The 23448-nt window shown below is 38.2% G+C and overlaps 1 protein-coding gene across 2 annotated transcripts; it reads left to right on the forward strand.

Annotated features, from left to right (window-relative positions):
* Positions 1–1169: 1169 nt before the first annotated feature.
* Positions 1170–19230, forward strand: MACIR (macrophage immunometabolism regulator). 2 transcript variants are annotated; one of them, XM_063087236.1, is made up of 3 exons: positions 1170–1289; positions 8131–8220; positions 18116–19230. In XM_063087236.1, exon 3 carries the CDS (start codon positions 18139–18141, stop codon positions 18760–18762), a length of 624 nt encoding a protein of 207 aa, XP_062943306.1. In that variant the 5' UTR covers positions 1170–1289; positions 8131–8220; positions 18116–18138; the 3' UTR covers positions 18763–19230. The 2 variants fall into 2 exon arrangements, with proteins under 2 accessions (XP_062943306.1, XP_062943307.1); XM_063087237.1 differs by lacking the exons at positions 1170–1289; positions 8131–8220 and adding an exon at positions 17362–17504.
* Positions 19231–23448: the final 4218 nt, after the last annotated feature.

Raw genomic sequence — 23448 nt, forward strand, 5'->3', positions numbered from 1 at the left:
TTAAAATTTCCTTTTCCCTCCACCTTCCCATAATTATTTTAGGGCACACAGAGGTAGTATAAAATGTCTTCTATCTGAGGAGTGTCCAGGAGTCATTCCGGTGTTCATATTTATTTACCTTTATATTATCAGGGACATATATAGAACCTGGAACGAATTTGAATCAAGACGTGTTTAAATTTGTATTAATCTACACCAAATCTATGTCTTTTATGTTCAAATAAAGCATTTTTGTTTAAAAATAAAACAAAACAAACTCTTGGTTTGAGACAAGTACCTAAATTTAAATTTATAAACAATTCTGGGGCTCACTGCCCGGGTTCACACCCAGTTCGCCTCTTACTAGGTATGAGACCTCAAGGAACTTTCTTAAACTTTCTGCATCTTTAAAATGTGGATCATAATTGGGTACTTCCTTACAGAGTTGTTGAGAGGTATAAATATGGAAACGCATGTAAAAAGGCCTGGCACAAAGTGAGAGCTAAATAAATGCCAGTAAACATTCTTATGTCTGAGCTTAACAAGTTTGGCAGAGGAGACATACACGAATTGAGAAAAGAAAATCTTGATCAAAGAAAATAATTTCTTACAAGAATGGAAAAGATCAAGTCTTTGTAGATTCAAAATTTCTAATCCAATCAGAATCTGAATTTGAAGCCTCCCGCCCCCCGCCACAGACATTCACTGGATATTTACTAGTTTTCCAAGACTGATCTTATAATTTGTAATTTCATGGGCTCCTTAGTCTTCTCTAGCTCTGCTCAGGGCTGAGCCCTTCAAGCCTAGACTCACAAATGACAAACATCAATACACCACTTAACTGGGGAAGCTTGAGCGTTCCCAGGCCCGCGAGTTGGAGCTGTTCAGTTGAGTGCGAGGTCTGGACTGGAGAGGGGGTGCTACGACTCCTCCTTCCCTCCCCAGTCCGCAACAGCCCCCACCGCCCGCACCAACTTCTTCAAGCCTCTTAGCGCCTTTCTCTCGCCCGCCCGCCTTCCTCCGGGTGTCTAAGCTGGGCGCAGGAGGCGGGCTCGTCGCTGACGGGCTGCGCCTCTGCAGCCAGAGGGAGGAGGCGGGAAGGCGGGCGGAGGAGGAGGAGGAGGAGGAGGCGGCGGAGGCGGGGACTACGTCGGGCGGTAGCTGGCGCCGAGCGCGGTGGGTGACGAGTGGGTACCCGCTGGCTCTGCTGGCGGCCTCTGCCCGGATCTCGGCGCCCAGGCCGTGCGCCTCTGCCGCCCTTGTCTCCGGTTTCGCGGGCACGGCGGAGGCGGCGGAGCTCTGGGCCACCGGTAGGTTGCACGGGGACGACGGCTCCGTCTGCAACCTTTTGTGCCGCAGAAAAGGTGGTGGTGATGGGGGTGGGGGGTGGGGGTTTGCCCCAGTCACCGATCCCCGGTGCCAGCCCCAATCGCGGCGCCGCCCCTTCCTCCCTGCCTCGTGTGGGGCCGTGATCGCAGTGCTGGGAAACCCGGTCGGGCCGGGCCGGGCCGGCCTCCGGGATGGGCGGCGGGGCGGCCTCAGCGTCCCCCTGCCTCGGCGGGCCGGTCCCCAGGCACCGGAGCAGGGGGCTGAGGTCTGATGAACTGGGTGGGGCCCGCGCGGGGTGCGGGGAGCCCGCGGTTCCCTGGCACAGGGGTGGGGCCGGCCACGCCGTGAGTGTGCAGCGCGTGTGAGTGAGTGTGCGGGGGCGTGCGCCCCTGTGTGCGCGCGGCGTGCGCTCGCCGGGGAGGTGCGGGGACTGGACGACCCACGACGCCTGTCCCGCGGTGCTGCGGTGCGGAAGTCGGGGCGCGTTGGCGCGCACGCTCGCTCCCTCGGCCGCCGTGCCCACCCCGCGGGGCAGCGGGCCTGGGGGCCCATTGAGAAGTAGCTCTTTCCCGGGCCTGCTGCGCCTCTGGCCGCGTGCCCGGCCGCGCGCAGAGTGCGACTGCCCCAGCCAGGCAGCGCCTCCGGGCGAGCCCAGGCGGCCTTTCCTCGCCGGCCCTCCTGGCCCGCGCTGCAACGTGGGGCCGAGGCCGCTCGTGCCTGCTGAGCGTCGGCGGGGGCGGGTCGGCCCGGGCCGTGTGCGCGCCTGTGGCTTCGGCCGAGTGCTGGCCAGAAGCGAAAGGGACAGATGTCGTTGGGCATCGCCGCCCTCGCCCCACCTGTCGCGGGCGGACTTTGGGGCGGGCGGGAAGCGGAGGAAAGGGATTTTGAAGCGGGCAGCAATCAGACCTGAGCAGCGGCCCCATTGTAAAGCTGCCAAACTCTCCAGGGGTGGAATCTACAAATCTATGCCAGAAAGGAGATGGGAACGCGAAGGGAATGATGACCCTGTCCTTTTCCCTTTGCAAGTGTTCCGCATCCTTACGGACTCCGTGCTTCTTCACCGACGCCAGTTTGCCCCCGGGGTGGGTTAGTGATTTGTGTTGAGCCAAGATTTCTGTGGTGCACAGGTAAAGCTGGAGCTGGGAACTTCTTAATCGTTTGAGGAGGAGGAGGAATAGAGGCAGTCGCATTTTATAGAGTGCTTGCTACTCCTGCTGGAGGAACGATTCTTGCACAACGTTTCTGACGTTACTTTCCTCAAAGAGCCACCCTACAATTTAGGGTTGTTAGTCGCCCGCCCCCCCCCCAATCCTGTAGCGCGGGATACACACTAGAGAGGTAGAAATGACCCTTTCCCAAAGTTTATTTTCCCAGTCATTTCAAAATACAGTATTGGTTATTATTGCAGAAACTTTTGGTATTTTATTGATTCAAGGCCACGATTTATGCTTACATATTATGTTTAATGTTTCACAGATTTCTCAGTGTTTTTATTATGCAACTGTGAACTCATTATACACTTTGAAATGAGCAGGAGGAAATATGAGTTAATGAGCGCGGAGACCTCTTAATTTGTAAGAACTGGTGTTTAGAATATGCTTTTGTCAACATTTTATTTAATTGCCAATAAGACTGTTAGTCACTATTCCAGGATATAAGATATTTAGTGACCTTGCATAGCAGTCAGTGAACTTGCTTATTTTCTCTGTATATTTTGGAGAGCTATTTTAAGATTAACTCTTAAAAATATTTAATGTGGTGAGACTAATGCAACTTTATATACAGGGCTTAAAATTTCTTTGCTGATTTATAGCCTGAAGGGATGGGGGAAGTCGGCTCATTTCCTCTAGGGAAAACTTTGATTTTTATCACCAGCGTATCAAAATCAAAACCTAGTTTTAAGCTTTCCTTTGGAAGGTTAGCAAATTCCACCGTGTACACCTGTCCCATTTTTGATGATGCTTCTTAAGAGATAACTTTGTAAAGACTGCATGTAGACCTCCAATTTTAGTTACTCTCAGTCACATTTGCAGTGAAACTGAGTATTTTTTCTAAAAGTAGGATGACTTCACGTGATAAGAATATATGAGTAACCTAGGTTTAATTTTTACTAGCAGGAATGGAAAGAAAGAAAACGAATGCTACATTTTAAGGCGGTTGCTATTAAAAGAACTGATATTAGAAAGAGAAACACATTTTTGTCTTACTGAACTAATTATGGGTTGTCTTACCACACTGGTAAGGTTAATGATTTGTTTGTGAGGTCCAGGATAGTTTCAGAAAAGTCACACCCTACTTAACTGCTCTTAAAAACTATTGATGATTTAGTTTTTTCAAGTTGCAAATAGTAAAATAAGATTATTTGAAGATGAGCGTGTAAGTACAGCTAAGCGTTTTGTTTTTATTGTGTGTTGTCCTTCGACAGTTAAATCATTTTATTTCTGCTCAGCCTTCTGTTACTTGAGAGGTGTTTTGGTCCATCTCTTTTACTTGTTTTTAGAGTAGTCTTTGAGATTTTGTGGTTACAAAACAGTTTCACTAGTATGAATGGAATTTTTAAAAATAGCTATTTGTTTTCAAGTGCTTCTTCATTGTTGGTTTCTCCTTAAATCATTATTCTGAGAAATACTGTTTCCATTTTTTTTTCTTCATGTTTTGGTAGCTAGAATTAGAACTCATAACTAATGCTCTACCAATTTTTTTTGCCTACAATTTATCTTGTTTTTCAGAATATAATATATAATGATAGGTTCCATTTATATACCAAGTTTCAGAAGGGCTATGTGCCTTCATATTTATACCTTATGATTTGTAAGTGATAATTTTTGTTAAATTTTTCCTTATTGCTATTGTGTTAGTGATCCGATCTGTGCTGAAGCCTGAGATTTATGGCTTTTTGTCTGTGTGGGGATTTTGTGTAGACTTGAACATTTCCATATCTAACTTTCTATATATATATTGGGAAAACCTTTACCTTTTCTGGTTTCCCAGTGCCATTCAGGTTTACTGTTATATATATTAGACTTATGTATTTCCATGTCTTTCTGTCTTTCCCTCTGTCTTCATCTTAGGTTTTGCTCTTTGTATTTGTGCCAGTGCTTGTACAGTGCTGGGACATATAATAAGACTTAAGAAATATTGTTGAATGACTGAGTGAATAAGTGAATAATTGAATGCCTGAGTGGATACACCCGAAGAAATATTCCTCAAGTCTGTGTGGGAAGACACCATGCAAGCAGAAGCGTGTTTCTTTTTTTAAAACATTCATTGCCTTTCCATTGTTAATATTCCTTTTGAGTAGCATAACAATTATAATAGCCAAACTGGGACACTTTTGAGAGTTAAAGGGGGTGCTATAAATAATTATGCCAGGGTATCAGGTATGAACCGAGACATATACGGTCACCCTACTTTGGAAGGGCATTCTTTATTTACCTGTGATGGTAACTATCACCTTACCTAAGAAATGTGACAAACTTGCCAGTTAATGTTTGCAAACTTTTCTAGTTGGAGAAGCTTCACTTGTAGTCAAACGTTGAATGTCTTTTGCTTAGTCATTCATGGCTTCCCTGTCCAGAGGCCTGTGGGCAGCTCTTGGCCATGCTTAATTTTTCCTATTTTCATTACTTATAGGATAATGTCACAGGACTTTCTGTTTCAGCTTCTTATAACTGGAAGCGTTAATCCTATGGCCTTTGCTCTACTTACTTCAGTCTGTATTTTTGCAGCTTTTAGTCTATCTTCTGAGAATTTCACATGGTTTCTTTTCCCTCTTGCTGGCTGTTTTTGCGAGGAGATCTATTGATATTTTTCCATACCTTCATGTTCAAAACATTGGCCAGAATCAATTGTGAGTGTTAGAGACAGAAAGATTTTTAAAGTATTCTAAAAATGTGTGTTATTTGAAAGGTACACATTTTTTTGACTTTCATATTAAAATCTTTTCATCGTTATTAATGGGAGATGGGGTAAAACCCTTACTATAATTTTGTAGTAGATTCCTTCATAGGCAATCTCTTAAAGAAGGTATCGTCTTATACTAGCTTCTGGCCTTGTTCTTTTTATTATTCCTTTTTCCTCTTTTTCACCATCCTCATCTTCATCCTCATCCTCTTCTTGGCACCTGTGCAGGGATAGCACTCAATTACACACAAAACAGTAAGCAGCGTCAGAAATGAGTAAAAATGGGAATGGAAGGGAGCTCCCGCATCTTGGTTTCGCCTCGTGTTGCTCCCTTGGACTCTGTGTCTGTGTTCTATTTTTGGCTTGGCACTGGCATAATAGAGATAATCAGTTACTACACTTTGTTTACTATGAAATTACTGAACTACACTTTGTTTACTAAGAAATTACCTACCCGTTTCCTAGATTTCCACATCAGTTCCAGTGCAAGAGTTGAATAATTACTTTAAAGCTCCCTGCTTTCGAATCCGGACTGAAGTTGTAGGTTGATTACTTTCTTTTGGTATTCAAAAACTGTTTGGGTATAAATATTTTCCAATGCATTTAAAAGCTTGAAAAGAAGAATATGTCACCACATACGTGAGTCAAATTATATGAAAGTTTGAGATTTAAGACTTTTAAAACTTTTTTATTTAGTATTAAGACATTCAGGTTTTTCTAATATTACTTCTTCTTGGTTTTAAATCTATAAATTTGTAAGTCTAAATGAAATCTATCTCACTTTGTGATCGATGTAGCCCAGAGAAATAAAGTGGAAGTATATATTTGTATTTGGTATCCAAGGGTATAAACAGAAAGTATTGGTTGATACATTTTGTTCTGCCTTATAATTTTATGATTTTAAAAGACATAAACTCAAGAGAAAGAGTCCGTGATTTAAGAGGATTTTGTGTTAGACTCTCCATTATGTACCTTAAAATCCTAATATTTTTCACACTGGAAATAACCTTGGAGCTAGTAATTAAAACTATCCCCCCCCAACCATTTCACAAATGAGTCAATAAAGCTTTTAGTGCCTCCCTACCCATTTAAAATAGGGTTTCATTTACTGAAATTAATTAATATACATTTTTCAGAAACATGATTATTGTGCAAAAAGCTGTACGTGTGGGCTTATTACTAAAGCAGTCACAGAGTATAAAGACAAGTAAATGGCCATCGGAGTCAGACTAATAGGGTTCACATTCCTTTTCTGACTCTCAAATAGTACTTGACTGGATACTTTAAAATGGGAATAATAATATTTTCCTCATGGAGTTGTTAGGAATAAATTATATAAATTGTATATAAGTTCTATAGCATTTGGCATATAGAAGATGCTCAGAAGTATTAGTTTCTTTTTATTCCATTTTCCCATTAAAAATCCATTTACTTAAACAATAAATCAATGCAAACTTAAAACATTAGTATTGGGGAAATTCTTTGGGATAATTATGTTAAACAAAAAAAAATTTACTGTTAGGTAGCAATTTTTGTTACATTACACTTCAATTTATGTTAAAACCAGATTTATGTTAAAATCATTGGTGGGGTAGAACCAAGTCATTATTATCTAAATTTTCTCAGTTACCTAATTTGAAAATAGTTGGTGACAAAAGAAATGAAAAAGAGCATGTCTGTTAATCCATTGCTAAAGAACTTCTGAAGGCTGATAAACATGCTAGTTTCTCGGAATGACAGTTCTTGGTGCATTAGCTCCTTCCAATTTCTCAAGCTGAGGAAGCAAATACCTTTAATTCAGTAATTATCCATTTCCTTTGAATAAAACTCTTCTGGACTGGTAAGAAGAGTAATACAGTGATGGACATCTTGCTTTTTCCCTTGTTGTCTGTCTTCTGTTTGAGAACATGTACTGTTGTCACTTGTCCAGGCTCTCTGCACCTATGTAGATAAAAATGAACCCACTGGCTTATTTGAGCCTCCTCCCTTAAGTTCAACACAACAATGGAAAACTCAACAACCAAAGGAAACCTTTGCAGGTAGAAAAGGACTGTGGGGAGTTTTCTTGGTCCCAACAAATTAACCCAATTAACTGAGGAGGTAGGAGATAAAGATAGATTCTCTTACACAGTAACTTCCCAGCTAAGAGAGGGAATGCGCAGAGGAGATGCTAGAAACCTTAAGCAAGGTGGTAACTATAAAGAAGTGTTTTTTGAGTTATTCCCTCTATCTCATTTTAGTTGTTTTCAAGGGCTTCCCAATCATTTGCCTCACCAGAAGTCTTAGGAAAATTTTTTATTATTGCGGTTTTATGGCTAAAATGAATAGACACCAAAAATTAATTGCATAATAATACCACACATCTGTAAAGGGCTTTGCACAGTGCAAAACATGTTCTCTTACCTTACCTCATTTGATCCACCTAACTGTATTAGGGAGGAAGGATGGTTTATTTTCCTTATTTTAAAGATTCCTGTTTATGCAAGGTCAAAATGCAGAGTTCTTAGCAGTGCCAGAGCTAGGACCTGTTCTTTTGACTCCAACCTCGGCATTATTTTTTTCCATAGAATACTGTATCTCTTGAACATATGAGTAGGACCAGGCTGGTGAAACCAGCACTTAAACTGTTAATTTTTGTTTTCTCTGTATTTAGCCCAGTTAGCTACTTTTAGTCTCTAGACAGAGTTTAAGCAGCAGAATACAGAGGAACAAGCAGATAAGATGTTTGAGGATTCATTTAGCTGAACAAACTCAAAATTACTTCAATTGAGTTAATTAATTATTGTGTCCTGTATAACCTGTACTTGGTGTTAGTACCTCCTGCTAGTTTCATCCTGTTTTACAATCAGAATTGATATAATTGCTTTATAAGTTGTGGACTTGTTAAATTAAAGGTTTATTTTTGTATTTCATGTTTAGTATCTGGAGTAGAGCAGAAAAATTATTATGACTGTGTGCCCTTGGGACTCATTGGAAATTGCACAGTGACATCTTCTGGGATTTAGTCTGGTGAGTTATATTTTGCTTTTTCTGTTTGTTAACCAATCGTATGAACATAATACCATACTGTGTTTTAAGGACTACATAAACAGGCAAGTGAATGTGAAATGTCAGTGTATTATTGTAAATATGTATACTATAATTATAACAGTTTAGTGGTGAGAACTGAAATTATTGTTGCAATATGCTAACATTATTTTATTTGAAATGTTTGACTCCTTGAGTAGTTTTTCCTTTTTTGAATTCCTTTAAGATAAAGGATATCTTATAGAATAATATTTCAAAATATAGTAGTTAGAGATAGTTGCTCCAATTTGGGGGAAATTTTAGTAAAAACATTAATTTCCAAAGATTGGTGAAATAAATTGCAAAAAGTTCTAGTCGTATATTATCATACATGAAGAATGGCTAACAGGTGACTGAAAGAAGCATCATTTTCACTTAATCGGATAACAGTTCACCGCAAATGTGATATTTTATCACACCATGAACTTAAACTGTTAAAAATATGCAATGCTGTTGTCTTTCTTTGGTTGTCTTTTTTCAGTGTGCCACCTGTGTGTGTGTGTGCTGACGTAGCTGTCCATGTGACTCCAAGTCTTTGAAGGGGGGAAATATTTAGTAATTTTGTCTAACTCTTTCATCTTTATAGCTCTTAAGCATTTTTAAAACTATATTAGTATGAGCTCATGCTTTGGTATGTCTTTCTGCTTGGCCTATATCTTTGTAAGTCCTTGGTTGAATTACTTAGAGAGATCATAATCCTTGGCAAAAAGCAGAGTTTCATAATAAGTGATTTCTAAATTCGCAATCAGTGGCAGAGTGTTGCAAAGGAATGATGGGGGAAAACACTATAGTTTTGTTAAGTAGATGTAGCTTATCAAATTTATGAAAATGCACTTTAAAATATTGGAAAAATGGAAACATTACTAAAATGTTTAGGTTTGAGGAAAAGAGCAAGAAGTTTGAAAACCATAAGTACAAAGTACTTTTAGGGGGTATGGAATAGGAAATAATGTGGTCAGGTCACCAATTCACCAACTGAAATAAAGCACACAACTAGAACCAATGGGTAGAAGCTACAGGGATATATGCATGTATGTGTATATATCTATATCTTTGTCTACTTGTCTGTCTCTATGTATGCATATATGTTTACATATGTATGTATAGATAGATAGATAGATGTATATATGTAAATAAAATGACATTCTAGCAAGCTGAAATGAATCAACTAGGGGCGTAGTGAGTTACCTGTCATTGTAGGTGTTCAAACATAACACTGGCCAACCATTAAGATATCTTCTGATTCTGAGATTTTACAATTCAGCAAATTTTGAAATTTGGGGGACCATCTAAAATTTGGAAATATGTGGCAAAGACTTATTTTTAACATTAGTTTATTGAAGTAGAACTTATATATGATAAAATTCACCCTTTTAAGGTATATAATTTGATGCATTTGATAAATGTACCCAGTTGTGTAATGACCACTACAGTTGAGATATAGAATTTTTTTCATTATGCCCCAAAGTTCTTTTTTGCCCTTTTATAGTCTACCCTCCCCCCATCCTACCCCTTGGCAATCATTGAGTGGTTTCTGGCCAAGTAGTTTTACCTTTTCCAGAATGTCATGACAATAAGTACAGTATGTAGCAGCATTTTCTATCTGCTTCTTTCACTTATTGTATTCCTCGTTTACACCTCTTCATTGCTGAGAGATATTCCATTGTACGGATGGACAACAGTTTGTTCATTTATATTCTTGTTGATGGACATTTGGGTTGTTTCCAGTTTTTGGTGATTATGAATGAAGCTCTTTCAGGTCTTTGTATGCACATACATTTTAATTTTTCTTGGGTAAATACCTAGGAATGGGGTAGCCAGGTGGTTTAATAAGTATTTGTTCAACTTTATAAGCAACTTCCAAACTGTTCTCCAAAGTAGCTGTATCTGACAAAGGTTTCTAAGTAGCCAAAATAACTATGCCAAGTGTATGCACATGGAGGAGCCCGATTCTCATTCAGTATAGACTTATTTTTATTTTATATCCTGTTTTAACACATTTTGTTAGCAGGTATTTTCAGCCCACAGCAGATTAAAAACAATAAATTAGAAGACCTTAGAGACAGGTTGTTAGCAGTTGTAAGCAGCCAACTTATGTCCACCAACATGACTATAACTACTTATTTTAAAAAGGCGGGAACTTACAGGAGTGAAATTCTTCTGTCTAATAAGTTCTGTCTGACAAGTTACCAATCTCGTATGCATATTAGAATCACCTGGGGATCTTTTAAAAATTTCAAATCCCAGGCTGTACCCCAGATCAGTTAAATCACAAATCTGGAGTGGAACACAGACAGTATTCTCTGAAGCTCCTTGGATGATTTCAGTGTATAGACAAGTTTGGGAAACACATGCAAGAAGCACAGTATGAAGGAGCAAAAGGCTTCGAGCCAGGAGACCTGGGTTGTAATTATGGTCATTAACCACCTGCGTGGCTCTGGCCAAGCCCCTGCCTTCATGGCTTCAGTGTCCTCTTCTCTATCATTGGAGGTGAGGTTCCGGGTAGGTGAACTGCAAAGTGATTCTGGCATTAAAACTAAATGGTTCTAAATATCACTAGACTGATATTCGCTTAGGAGACCCCATTTCCCAAGGAATGGCTCTGTTCTGAATGGTCTGTTTCAGGTACTTTGTGAAAAGGATTTTCTTAACATGATGACTTTTTGTTCTGCATATTTAAGATGGTTATGCTCATATCTGTTTCCTCTTATATGGTATTGCTGTATGTTGCTAAAAACAGTTAAAGCATATGGAGCAGTGTTTTGACTACTGGAAGTGAATTTTTTGGATAAGCTACATTTTTAAAAATTCCCAGAGTGCACAACTTCTCAAAAAGAATTCATGTATAGCGGTTGTGAAATTTACCAGCTATTTTCAGGGCTGGTCTAAGGAGCTAAGGCATCTAGGTTCTATTTTCAAAATGTTGCTGTCTATGCAAAATCTACAGGAAACTTGGCTTCTTGGACAGTGCTCAGAACTGTACAGATTCCATACAGGTTGTACTTTCTCCTCATCCAGGTGCACAGGGTTCCCCTACATGTGTTCTGTGGTTTGGATTTGTTTGCTCTAGTCTCAGCCATCATACCCATGTTGGGATATTGCATTCTGTACCCAATGCTTTTAAAAATATACACTATGTATAGTTTCTAGTATATTAGGGTACTTCAAACAAAAAGTTCATGGAGAGATTCATATTATCTTTTAATTCTGTTTTTCCATAAACTTTTTGAAGTACCCATGTATATAAATACTATCTTCCCCTGTTTTGAAGGAAAACTGACATTTAGTTTGTAAATTTTTTTTACAAGAAATGTCGAAGTGTTATAAGTGAAAATAATATCGTGGATTTGAGGTCAAAGAATGAACATTATACCCTTTTCACTTGTCATTTTTCTCTTGGGAAAATCAATTGGGTGGGCACATCATGTCTTTCTTTCTTCTTTGGTAATTCCTGTTTATAATCAATAAAAGGAGAAACAGTCACTTTCCTGTTGAGTGTGTAGATTGTACTTTTTAAAGTATTTACATTAATTTTTAGTTATATAAAGTAGTAAATACATTCTCCTTGTAAAAGGTGAAACCATTATATATAAAGCTTTGTGGTAGTTACTATAGAAATTTAAAAAGCACATGTTCTTTGACTCAGCATTTTTACTTCTGGAATTTCTTGCAGAAATATTCTCTTATGTGTATACAGATGCTTCTTGGCTTAAATTAATGAGGTTACGATGTTCCCAATAAACCCACCATAAGTTGAAAATATCTTTAGGTTGAGAATGCATTTAATACACCTACCTATCTAACCTAGCTTTGCCTAGTCTACCTTAAACGGGTTCAGAACACTACATCAGCCTACAGTTCGGCAAAATCATCTGGCAACACAGTACACGTGGGGTATTGGTTGTTTACGTTCATTGTCATGCGGCTGACTGGGAGCTGGGCGCCAGCATCATGAGAGAGTATGCTACCACATATTGCTAGCCCAGGAAAAGATTAAAACTCAAAGAACTGTTTTTACTGAGTGCATATTACTTTTGCACCATTGTAAAGTTGGAAAATCCTAAGTCGAACCATCTTAAGTTGAGGACCATCTATATATATGTATGTACTAACATTTTCATTGTAGGAAGAAATGGACACCCACTCTCACATTTGTAAATGCACAGGAAAAAGGAAGCATATACCAAAATACCAATAGGAGTTTCTTCTGGATAGGTCTGGCATTGGTAGGGGCTGAAGAGTGATTTTGCCTTTTATAGTACATTACCATGAATTGTTTGGATTGGATATCTTTCAGTTTGCATGTATTGCTTTTATAGGTTTTAAAAAGAAAAAAGCAACCATCAGAGCAGGTTGGTGGGTTAAAGGAAAGAGTAGAAAGTATCTGGAAAGGAAAGGTGATAATAAAAAATGTTCTGGACTCAAGAGATGTTTCTGTACAGTTAAAGAACTTAGCAAGTAGGATGGAGCCCCATTCCTGGAGCCTAGTAAAATAAATCTTGTTTCTTGGAGTGTCTCTGACTCAGACATCCTGTAGCATAGGAGCTGACTATGGGCAATATCTGGAGTTATTTTGGTGCTAAATCACCCTCTCATCTTTTGGGGAACCTTTGTTTTCCTTTCTCTCTGTGAGAATTACATTGCATCCAAACTTTACATAAACTAATGTAGTCTGTGACAGAGAAGAATAAAGGTGTTTTAAGAGAAGACAGTAAAAAAGAGCAATATCTAAGTTGGTGGAATGAGTCTAACAATAGGATTTCATGTCTTTTTACATCTCAGCTAAAGCTTTAGGGAGTTGGAATATTTTTTATGTGCATATTACTGATACATAAACACCTGTAGGAAAATTAATGAAGAAATTAACTCTTTCAGTTGCTTAGATGAAATACAGATGCAGTGTTTCTCAAAAAGAATTCTTTGTAAAGCAGTTTTGAAACTTATCAGGAATTTTCAGAGCTGATCTAAGGAGCAAAGGACATTTAGGTTGTATTTTCAAAATATGGGCATTTGTGCCCATAGTTTAGGAAGTTTCCTCTTGGAGAGTATTCAGAGCTGTGCAGATTCTATACAGGTTATCATTCTTTTGAATATTCTTATCCTAGTGCAACATGTTCCTCCACACATGTTGTGGTTTAGACCTGTTTGCTTTAGTTTCAGCCAAAATTCACAATTGCATGCTGTACCCAGTGCTCTTAAAATGTGCACTGTATACATTTTTCTAGAATTAGTGTTACGTTGTTTAGTGTCATCTATTTAGATTCTCTTATATGTCAAAGAAATATAGTAGTACCTATGAACATTGCGAAGTGTTTCATGTTTTTTTATAGGTATGTCAGTTCCATTGTTATTGATTGGATTGTGAGGGAATTTTTTATGGAAAACCCTTTGGTATCATTTTTAAAAATTATGTTTGTTCCTGGTACTGGTTTAAGAAACTCAGTTTTAAAAGCTTTTTCAACTGCAAGTTGACTTTTCTATTCTTGTTTCATTTTCTGTGCTAGACTCTTCCATTTACAGAAATTTTGCTGCTTCTGTTATTGTAACATTAATACTTTTTATATTTTTGTTTCCAGCCTTTATTTTTGCTTTAAGTATGAAGTATTTTGCCCTATGTATGAAGAGTGTTAGTGGAAGCAATAAAGGTGTTTTTGGACTCTTGATTTTTAGTGCTCTGGAATATAGAAGTTAGCATTTGACCTGATTTCTCCATTCTTTATTCTTATTGATGCAAGGCAAGTGGTACCTGTTGCATATACCTGCAGTACTATCTATAAGAGAGCTTTGTAATTATTTATCCTGGCAGTGTGCTTCTTGGATACAAGGTTTATTTTAGAATATAAAACAAAGTGCTGAGTCATGAATAGGCTTATTAAAAATAATAAGCCCATATGTAGTTTTTCATGGTAAAATCTGAAGACTATACTGCTAAACACTGGCCATCTCCAGTTGTAGTCACCACGGCTGAGTTTCCCAATGGATGCCTTTTAATAAGAAATTTTGCTGTGGAAAATATTGGACATTCACGTATCAAGATATGTTGACTCTGAGACCATTCAGTCTTTGTTGTCTTTAGTGTCATCCTTTTTTTTTTGTAGAATTCTGGAATTAGAAGGTAGCTAACTTCTTTCTTTTCAGATGGGACAGTACTCATTTAGAAAGTAACCTGAGAAAGCAGGTTCTATAACTGCTGTCTGTTATCTTGCCCCAGTTTTTAAATCCAGCCAGGAAATTCTGGGGAATTTAATAACACTAAAAGTTTTGTTTTCTGCCACATTGAAGAATGGGAGATACTCTGCTTATTCAGCATTCTGCCCAACTAAACATGAAATATTTGCAAGTCAGTGTTCTCTTGTCTGAAACTCACTCTCCACCTAGCTTTCCTAGTGCCACAGTGTAGATATTCTTTAGAAGGGCAGTATACTGATGTCCTCCATAGTTCATGGAAGAAGATTGTATAAATCTTGCCATGAACTTTTTGAAGTACCCTGGTATAAGTAAAAAGGATACTGATCCCCCTGTTCATGTTCCTACATGCATATCAAGACCTGAAGACATTTTTATATGTATGGCAATACACTGCAGAGACCAATGGAACTACCTAAAAGAGCTGTTAGTTTTGAGAATACATTATTTGTTGTTTGGAGCAACAGTATTGATGTTTGATAGCTAGAAAATGCAAACAGTTTTCCAGCTCTTAGAACTGCGCAGGTAAGAACTGTATATGTAATATTTAAAATGAGCCTTCATATACTCCAATACAGCAAGACTTGTTCAGAAATTTTACCTAAAGCATTGGTCTGTATTGCATAGGCCTTAGTTGCTAGGTTAAATATTTATGTTAGAGGCTATTTGAAATGCTTATGTCTTTAACTTTCTGGTTAAGTAGTGTTTTTTACAGTGAGTGTGTTGTCTCAGTAAAATATAGTAGATTTCTCACACCAGGCTGCTTGGTTGAAATTTCCAGAGCTCTTAAACCACATCTGTTTCTTCTGTTTAACCTAGGTTAAATGAGTGTCTACCAGGTAGTTGTTTGGATAGTTCTGCCTGAGCCAGGTGATATTTTTTATGGTGTTACTGCCTGCTGGAAACTTACCTGATGATAGTTACTCATCTAACAGTAGTGTCTATTGCATGTCATATCAAACTTTGACCTTTTACATTTCTTCACCTACTTTATTCACTTTTTTCATTTCCCAAGTGTTTATTTTCTAGCTGATATATTATTTCTTTCTATTTCTCTAAACCTTTTTATTCTGCCGTCCTTTATCCTCAACCCTGAGTGATTATAAGAATTCCCAATGGTTTGCCTTGACGGACAGGATTGGCTGAATACGAAAACAAACTTTTGATGATTCTGTTGACCACAGAGGCCTGTGCCCACTCTTCGTTACTGTACTCTATTTTGTACACTATTAACTTGCTTAGCAATTTTTTTCCCCCTCATAGGCAATTAAAGATGAACTTTGGCTTAGCTTTGTATTAATTATTACCAAATTCAGAATGGGTGGAGTCTGAATTCATGAATTTTAAGAAGTTTATAATATACCAAATAAGGTACAGTAAGGTGGTTGGTGGAAATCCATGGATTGTCATGGAGGGACTTGGAAGTGACCTAGATCCGTGTCTCAGTGAGTACAGATGGCTTGAGTGTCACTGTCATGGTAACTTGCCTTAGGTGTGGCGCCCAGCCTGCGTGCATGTGCTTTTTCTTCCTTGGCCCTGGCTCTTTCTGCCTTGCTCCCCCTCCTCTCCTTGTCTTTGAGAATGTCAGGTTATGTAGGTTGGAGGCCTTGAATACATCCTCTTCTGCTCTTTATGGACCACAGAATTAGTGAGAAAGGAAGGATTAATTTGTCATTTGGCTTAGGGTAAACATTTGTTTATTGTAAAATTTGGTTAGACTTCATATGATCCTCTAAAATTTATTAGCTGAGAAATCTTATGGATGTCAGAGTAGCTGGTAGTCATCTGTAATTCCAGTCCTATCAGTAGAGAAATAAATTACACAATCAAATATAAATCTGTTTTTACAATAATAAGATATAATAGTTTACTTTAAATCCAGAAAGGTTGAGGGACTAAGGTATTTTGGTTAAATAAAAATTGGAAATAGTCTAAGGTTTAGAGTAAACAGTGAGTAAAACTGTACTGTTCCCTTTGGCATTTGCTTTATCTAAGGAATTGTTATGAATGTTTGGGGACTGTGGTGAGACAGGATGGCATCTGGTAACTTCACAGTCTTTTAATGAAGGAAAGTAGAGCATGCAAGTGAAGGAATAAGGTTCTGGTTTTTCTTAGCTTTCTCATTGCTTGGGTTACCCACACTTTAAAAAAATGCTTCAATTAGGAAATGGTTGTTTGTTTTGTAAAAGGATTCATAAGACTTATTTAATATAATAGCCTTTTTCAGTACATTTTTCATCTTAAAGTCAGTTATTTGACATCATTTTGATTAGCAGTCTGAGATGCTTAAAACTGTGTTGTCTACTTCCAATTGAAGGTCCAATAGAAATAAAGTTTCTCAGAAATGACACTGTCACTGTTTCCCTTAGCATTTTGTTTTCCAAAATTTGATTTATCTACAGTGTTCTAGGAACCTAGCCATTATTTGTGGCACTTCTTGTCAGTGGGTTTTTCTAAGCTATGTAATGTGATCATTGTAAGGAACAATATTAGTATTCATTGTGAATTGATCTGCTATTTATGAAACTATTCAAAAGTACAGTCTTAGTTAGGTATTACTGTCAAATCAATGGTATATTTTGTGATTAGTCAAGTAAAATGACATTTGATTTGATATTTTTAACATTAAAAATTGTGATGTATCTTTAAAAAAAAAAAAGGCCCGCCCGTGGCTCCTCACTTGGGAGAGTGTGGTGCTGATAACACCAAGGCCACAGGTTCAGATCCCTGTGTATAGGGATGGCCGGTTAGCTCACTTGGGAGAGCATGGTGCTGACAACAACAAGTCAAGGGTTAAGATCCCCTTATTGGTCATCTTTAAAAAAAAAAAAAAATTACTTGATGTATTGGATTTAGGATTAACTTTTTTTTTTTTTTTGGCAGCTGGCCAGCATGGGGATCCGAATCTGTGACCTTGGTGTTACCAGCTTCATGTTCTCTCAAGTGAGCTAGCCAGCCAGCCCCAAGGATTAACTTTCAAACTACAAAATGGTTTTCTTTAAATAATTCATTGGGGATAAAGAAGGAAGAACATTTACAAGGTATGGAGGAACCTTCCCCTAAGACTCCTCCATATCCTACAGATTTTTTTTTTAAGTCTAAATTGGATTCTTTGCAGAAATTGATCAGCTCAATAAATTTTATTATATGCCCCTTAAACACGATTGAAAAGAATTGCAGGTGTGAAGAGCCGAGCACTTATTTTACATGAAATGATGGAAAAATTTAATCTTCAAGTCTGAAATATTTTGTGGGTTCTTGTGAAACTGTATATGATTGCTTTTATTTGCTTAATGTTGAGATCTATATTTGATTCACTTAATATTGCATCAAGGAATAAACTTCTGGTGATTGAATGGAATGCTGCATTTAGAGAAGCAGTGTTGTTTTCTGTTTTTTTCCTCCATCTGAACCTCTTCGTAGTACTTCAGACTTACATTTAACCTGCCTTTGAGTTCTTGAAGGCAGAGAGGTAGTGGTCATTTCACACCTGCTCTGTAGTGTATAATAGACATAGATAAAACTGTCAGTTGTACATCGGCTGTCTTTCAGGCAAGTGTTATTTCATGCTCGCTGAACCTTCTAAAAGGATCTGGGTTGGCCCAAGGTTCTGGGCATTATGCTTTTCTAATTTGAGTCTGTTTACTTCTAGGAATATACAAACTTGTGCCTAAAATGGAAGTAGATATTAATGGAGAGTCCAGAAGTACCCTGAGCACCCTGCCCTTCCCCGTGGCCGAGGCGAGCTCCCCTGGAAAGGCAGAGGCAGAGAAGCCCCGCTGCTCCAGCACGCCCTGCTCACCGATGCGGCGGACTGTGTCGGGCTACCAGATCCTCCACATGGACTCTAACTATTTGGTCGGCTTTACAACTGGTGAGGAACTCTTGAAATTAGCCCAGAAGTGCACAGGAGGTGAAGAGAGCAAGGGAGAATCCGTTCCTTCTTTGCGCTCCAAACAGCTGGATGCAGGACTTGCCCGTTCCTCTCGTTTGTATAAAACCAGAAGTAGGTACTACCAGCCATATGAGATTCCAGCTGTCAATGGCAGGAGGCGAAGGCGTATGCCCAGCTCAGGAGACAAATGCACTAAATCTCTACCTTATGAACCTTATAAGGCCCTCCATGGGCCTCTGCCTCTTTGTCTTCTTAAAGGTAAGAGGGCTCACTCCAAATCTCTGGACTACCTCAATCTAGATAAAATGAACATCAAGGAACCAGCTGACACAGAAGTGCTACAGTACCAGCTTCAACACCTAACTCTGCGAGGGGACCGTGTGTTTGCGAGGAATAATACATGAAGGACTTGCAGAGAGTTTAAACCAGTTTAGGTCAGCGGCTACTTGGCTAGAAAAAACCCACTGTTGTACTCTGTACTTGACTCTTCAAATTATAGATGGTTATATCAGCTAAGTGTTCTTGGAAAATAAGAATTGTTTGGATCAAATTTTGAATACAGGAATGAAACCATAGGTATTTGGGGGGGGAGGTGGATCATTCTAGAGCACGCAACTGCAAAGAAAACAGAGTGTTGACCATTAGTTTGTATAGCTTTTTAGCTAGGAAAAAAGGCTTTGTTACGGTAATTTCATCTTTATGATTCTGACACTGAAATCGGGAATGTTAATCTGCTTGGTTGTTGCTGACTTGGTATGATTCATTAGAAATTTATATCTTAAGTACTCAAGTACTTCTTGAATCTCTGTATTTTACTATAAAATGTATGTAATGATTTGTTTTATGAAATTTAGAACTTGAACATTGCTGAATTGGACCACTTTTTATTTTTAAATATTGAGTTTAAATATTTTATAACTGGTTTTGCACTGAAAAAAACTTAACATTTCAGATTGACAAGAGAATAATCTTTCTTCACTTGCCTCAATAATATTATTGAGCAATGAATTTTTTATTTCCGCATGGAAAGTTATTGATCTCTATGGCTGTAAAATATTTCTTTATAGCATTATTAAGGTGTGTCTTAATGAAATTAAATTTGGGATACAAAGTATTTATTTTACAATGGGTGCGGGGGAAGCTTTTCCAGAAAGTTTCCAACATGAAGTTTTCATAAGTTGAAAAAGTTTCCTTAGTGCTTATTTTCTGATTTAAAATTCATTTGGAACTTTAAAGTGGAAAGGATTCTTTTAGTTGTGGACTATAGGCATAATACTGTTTGCATCTGAATTTTCTACAAGTGAATGGAACTTTAATAGAAGATCTCATGATTTCTACTATTGAATGCTTAAACTAAGTGTGAAATGATACCATTCAGCATGGCATTGGGTCATTCCAGTTTCAGTTCTATGCCACACAAGTACTCACTGAAATTCCAGTTTCTGGGATTAGTGTAGGAGCCTAAAGTACTTCTACAGTTTTAATGGGTTAATCCTGGATTACTTAACAATTTATGTCAACTGCACTGGTTTAATTTGTTGCTAAAGAAATAATGCCCTGGCTTTAGTAACAAATACAGCTCAACTATTCTTAAATATATTTTGGAAAATAAAGATGTATGTAACTTACCTTTTGTAAACATTTCTATTTCTTTTTTTCTTTTTTGACTCTTGAAGGTGCAATTTATTACTGAATTGGCATTTCTGGCAGCATAGAACTGCTTATTTTAAGTTTTATTTTGGGGGCTGTGAGTTTTTTAGGTATTAGCAATCTTGCATATAAAATAAGAACACCTTTTAATTAATGAGTGGGTCATTCCTGGTGCAATTGTGATTTTTCTTTAGCCAGAATGAAAATGGCAAACTCAATTTAGAGCAAGACTAAGTATTAGAAAACCCTAGGAACTCTTAATCAACGTTTATTGTACTTTCATTAAGGTAAACCATGTGAAAGAGCCTTGGGGAAGTTGACGCATATCTTACTGAGTTGATCAGATTTCTTGGTGGGCTGGAAATTTTCAGCTGCTGTACGTTTTAAAGTAAATTGCACCTTTGTAACATGTTGTATTGACAAATGATCACTAAGATTAACTATATCTATACAGTCATTAGTTTGACAAGAATTAGAATCCTGTCAGATGCCAAAGAGTTGGGATTTTTACGTTTAATGATTAAACACCGTTATTTATTGATGATTTACCCTGTGGAACTGTATTATTTCTAACTATGAAATAAAAGGGTGATGTAAACACACATTGTTGTGTGGTACTTTAAGCTATGTCTACCATCAACAGACTACTTGCTGTTCAAGAATTCCCTAAGCACTTATTTTGAGACCCTATTTTTGTAAAACAAAAAAACCAAAATCCATTTACTTTTGATGCTCATTGACATTTCAAGGTAAAGGATGTCTTTATAGCAATGATATATATATTCAGTCTATTAGGAAACACAACTGTTTACCTGTGAGACCTGGCCCTGCCCATGTGCCTAAATTTCTTGAGCTAAATAAAAAACTGTAGCTTGTTTTGTTTTGTTTTTTTACTTAAAGACAGGTGAAGCACTGTGGCAAAAATGAAGGGGTTAAAAGTATGAGATGATGGTATTTTTTTCTATTTTAAAGATATACAATTTTATTTTTTATTTTTATTAAAATGTATTGGTTATACATATCTGTGGGGTACAGAACTGAATTTCAGTTTCAATACATGTATACAACGTGTGATGATCAAATCAGGGTAATTAGCATATTCATCCTTACTAAACTGAATCATTTATTTATGGTGAGGACATTCTATCTCCTCTCTTCTAACTACTTGATAGCATGCAGTAAATTATTGTGAATTATAAATGCCAAGCTTGACTGAAGATATACAATTTTAAGTTTGGTTTCCTAGAAAGTTTCAAAACTCTAGGTCAGTGATTTTCGAAATGTCTTCATAGAGCCATTGCATTAGTTCAGTCTTTCTCTGTATGCCATGGAATTGTGCTCCTACGGTAGGTAGTATCCTATCAAAACAAACAAACACAGGATAGGTTGGATCTCTTTTAGCTGGGAAGAAAATCCCTTTTAACATGATTACTATTTTTAAACTCTTATTTTTTGTTCAGTTTAATATTCCATATTAAAGGCACACTTTTGGCCAGAATATATCTGATAATATTATCTTACAGTAATTGTCCTTAAACATTGTACCACCATATAACTAATTTTTTTTTTTAAGTGCCATGTGTTAGAGGCTCAGCTGATGCATAACATAGCAATAGAAATACACTTCTTGCCTCAGTCTGAGATGAACTTCTTTTGCTCCTTCGACTTCCATCTGACTGCATTTTGCACCCCTGGAAACAGGGCTCCTGTAGTCAGCAGTCAGGAAAGAACAGACTCAATGGGATGGATTAACATGCAGACCTATTTAGAATCCCCAGATCTCTGGACTCCAGCTCAGCTGGACTTCGGTTCCAGGCCCAACCAGTCCCATCCTTTCCTTCTCATGCCCTGTAATGCCCGTATGTGGGTCACTGTGTCTTTTTCTTTCCCTGAGATATTTACTTGAATGATTTCAATATTTGGGTTTGGGAAGATTTTAGAAGATTCTAACTTGACTGTTAAAGGCAAATTGGCCTTTCGCTAAAGAAAATATTCCTTGAAATCTTGAGAAAAGCAACCTATTTTTACTTATTTTTTCTTTCTGACATACTTTTGTCTCGGAAAAGCTTTTATTCCATTACAACCATGGAACATTTTCTAAGGGAACTTTTAAATAACCCTGGCCTAAGTGGTTTGTTCTCAGTCAGACAAACTGGGAGGAGAGCCTGTCACAGTTTATAAATGGCATAAATGCTCCACAAGAGTTGGGGTGGAAGAGAGCAAGGATGCACATTACTGTAATGCAGAGAGTACGGCAAGTATTAAGTAAAATTGCCTTTTTAAACAATATAATTGGATTAGAGACATGGAAATTGATGAGGGAAGATTGCCTTGGAAGTAGAATAAATGCAATTATAAAGCTAGAAGTGGAGGCTTTCAGCACTTACTGATGCCCTTCACTTTGTAATGTGCTTCTTTAGGTAAGAATTACGAAATGGACTTCTATATTTTTACATTGGAAAGAAAATTCAGCATTTTTCTTTGAGGAGACTAGAAACCAAAAGAAGAATGGGTTTGTAGAGCCTCTAGGACACCTATTTACTCTAGCTGGGGAAGATGTTGAATCTGTATTCTTGCCGTTGTGAAATGACTTTGCACAAGGTTTTATTAAATGGTTTCAGAGAAAAAGTCTGAAACCAAATCTGAACTCTGCCACCCCTGATCTTGGGGTGGTGTTTGATATACAGATTTATGGGAGAGCACAGGATGAAAAAGGAAACTCAGCATCTACTGGAGTGGAAGAGAGTAGCCACACAGTTGGTGGAATCCTTAAGTGATCCTGCTGGGGTCGCTTCAAGAAAGAACAGCTTTGATACATTTGCTTTTGCAGAAAGCTGGTGGTACTTTCAAAGTTTCTTCTGAATGCTCTCGAGAAAGGATTCTCACTGTGTGCCTGGAGAAAGAGGTGGGAAGGCTGGGCCCGTGATGTTGACCTTTAGCCTGGTTGACCAGGAAGAGTGTTCTTCACCACACTGTTATATAAAGGCATTACACATGGAAATATGTATTTGGAAGACTTTGAATCCTCTATCCCTGGCCTAGTGCTTCAGCTGGCGAAAGGAATTTATGTGCTAAGAAGTTCTTGAACTTAACGAAATTCAGATTTTGGCTAAGGGGTTGGAGCTGGGATAGCACAGTCTCTCTTAGAATCCAGGTGTGGCCTCGTTATCTTTCTTAACCTAGCCTGAGGCAGCTGCTACAAATTGATCAGCATTACACAGGGGATAAAAGGTGTTTGCTCACAACATCTCCAGACCCCCTTCAATGGGTTACAGTGTCAATTGAAAAACGGTTTGAACATTTTTGAGTAGGGGACCATTTTGAGCCCTGTCCTCTAATCAGAGAACAGGGGAGAATGGTCCCACTGTCATCACCCACAGGCATTTACTGAGCATATGCAGGCACTATGGGGACAAAAGTGTTTAAGACAGTTTTCATCT

The sequence above is a fragment of the Cynocephalus volans genome, chromosome 2 (assembly GCF_027409185.1).
Source record: "Cynocephalus volans isolate mCynVol1 chromosome 2, mCynVol1.pri, whole genome shotgun sequence".
NCBI classification, from domain to species: Eukaryota; Metazoa; Chordata; class Mammalia; order Dermoptera; family Cynocephalidae; genus Cynocephalus; species Cynocephalus volans.

Bases quoted from the DNA above. Each gene is read 5' to 3' on its own strand.
- MACIR (XM_063087236.1), top strand. From the start codon at position 18,139: ATGGAAGTAGATATTAATGGAGAGTCCAGAAGTACCCTGAGCACCCTG.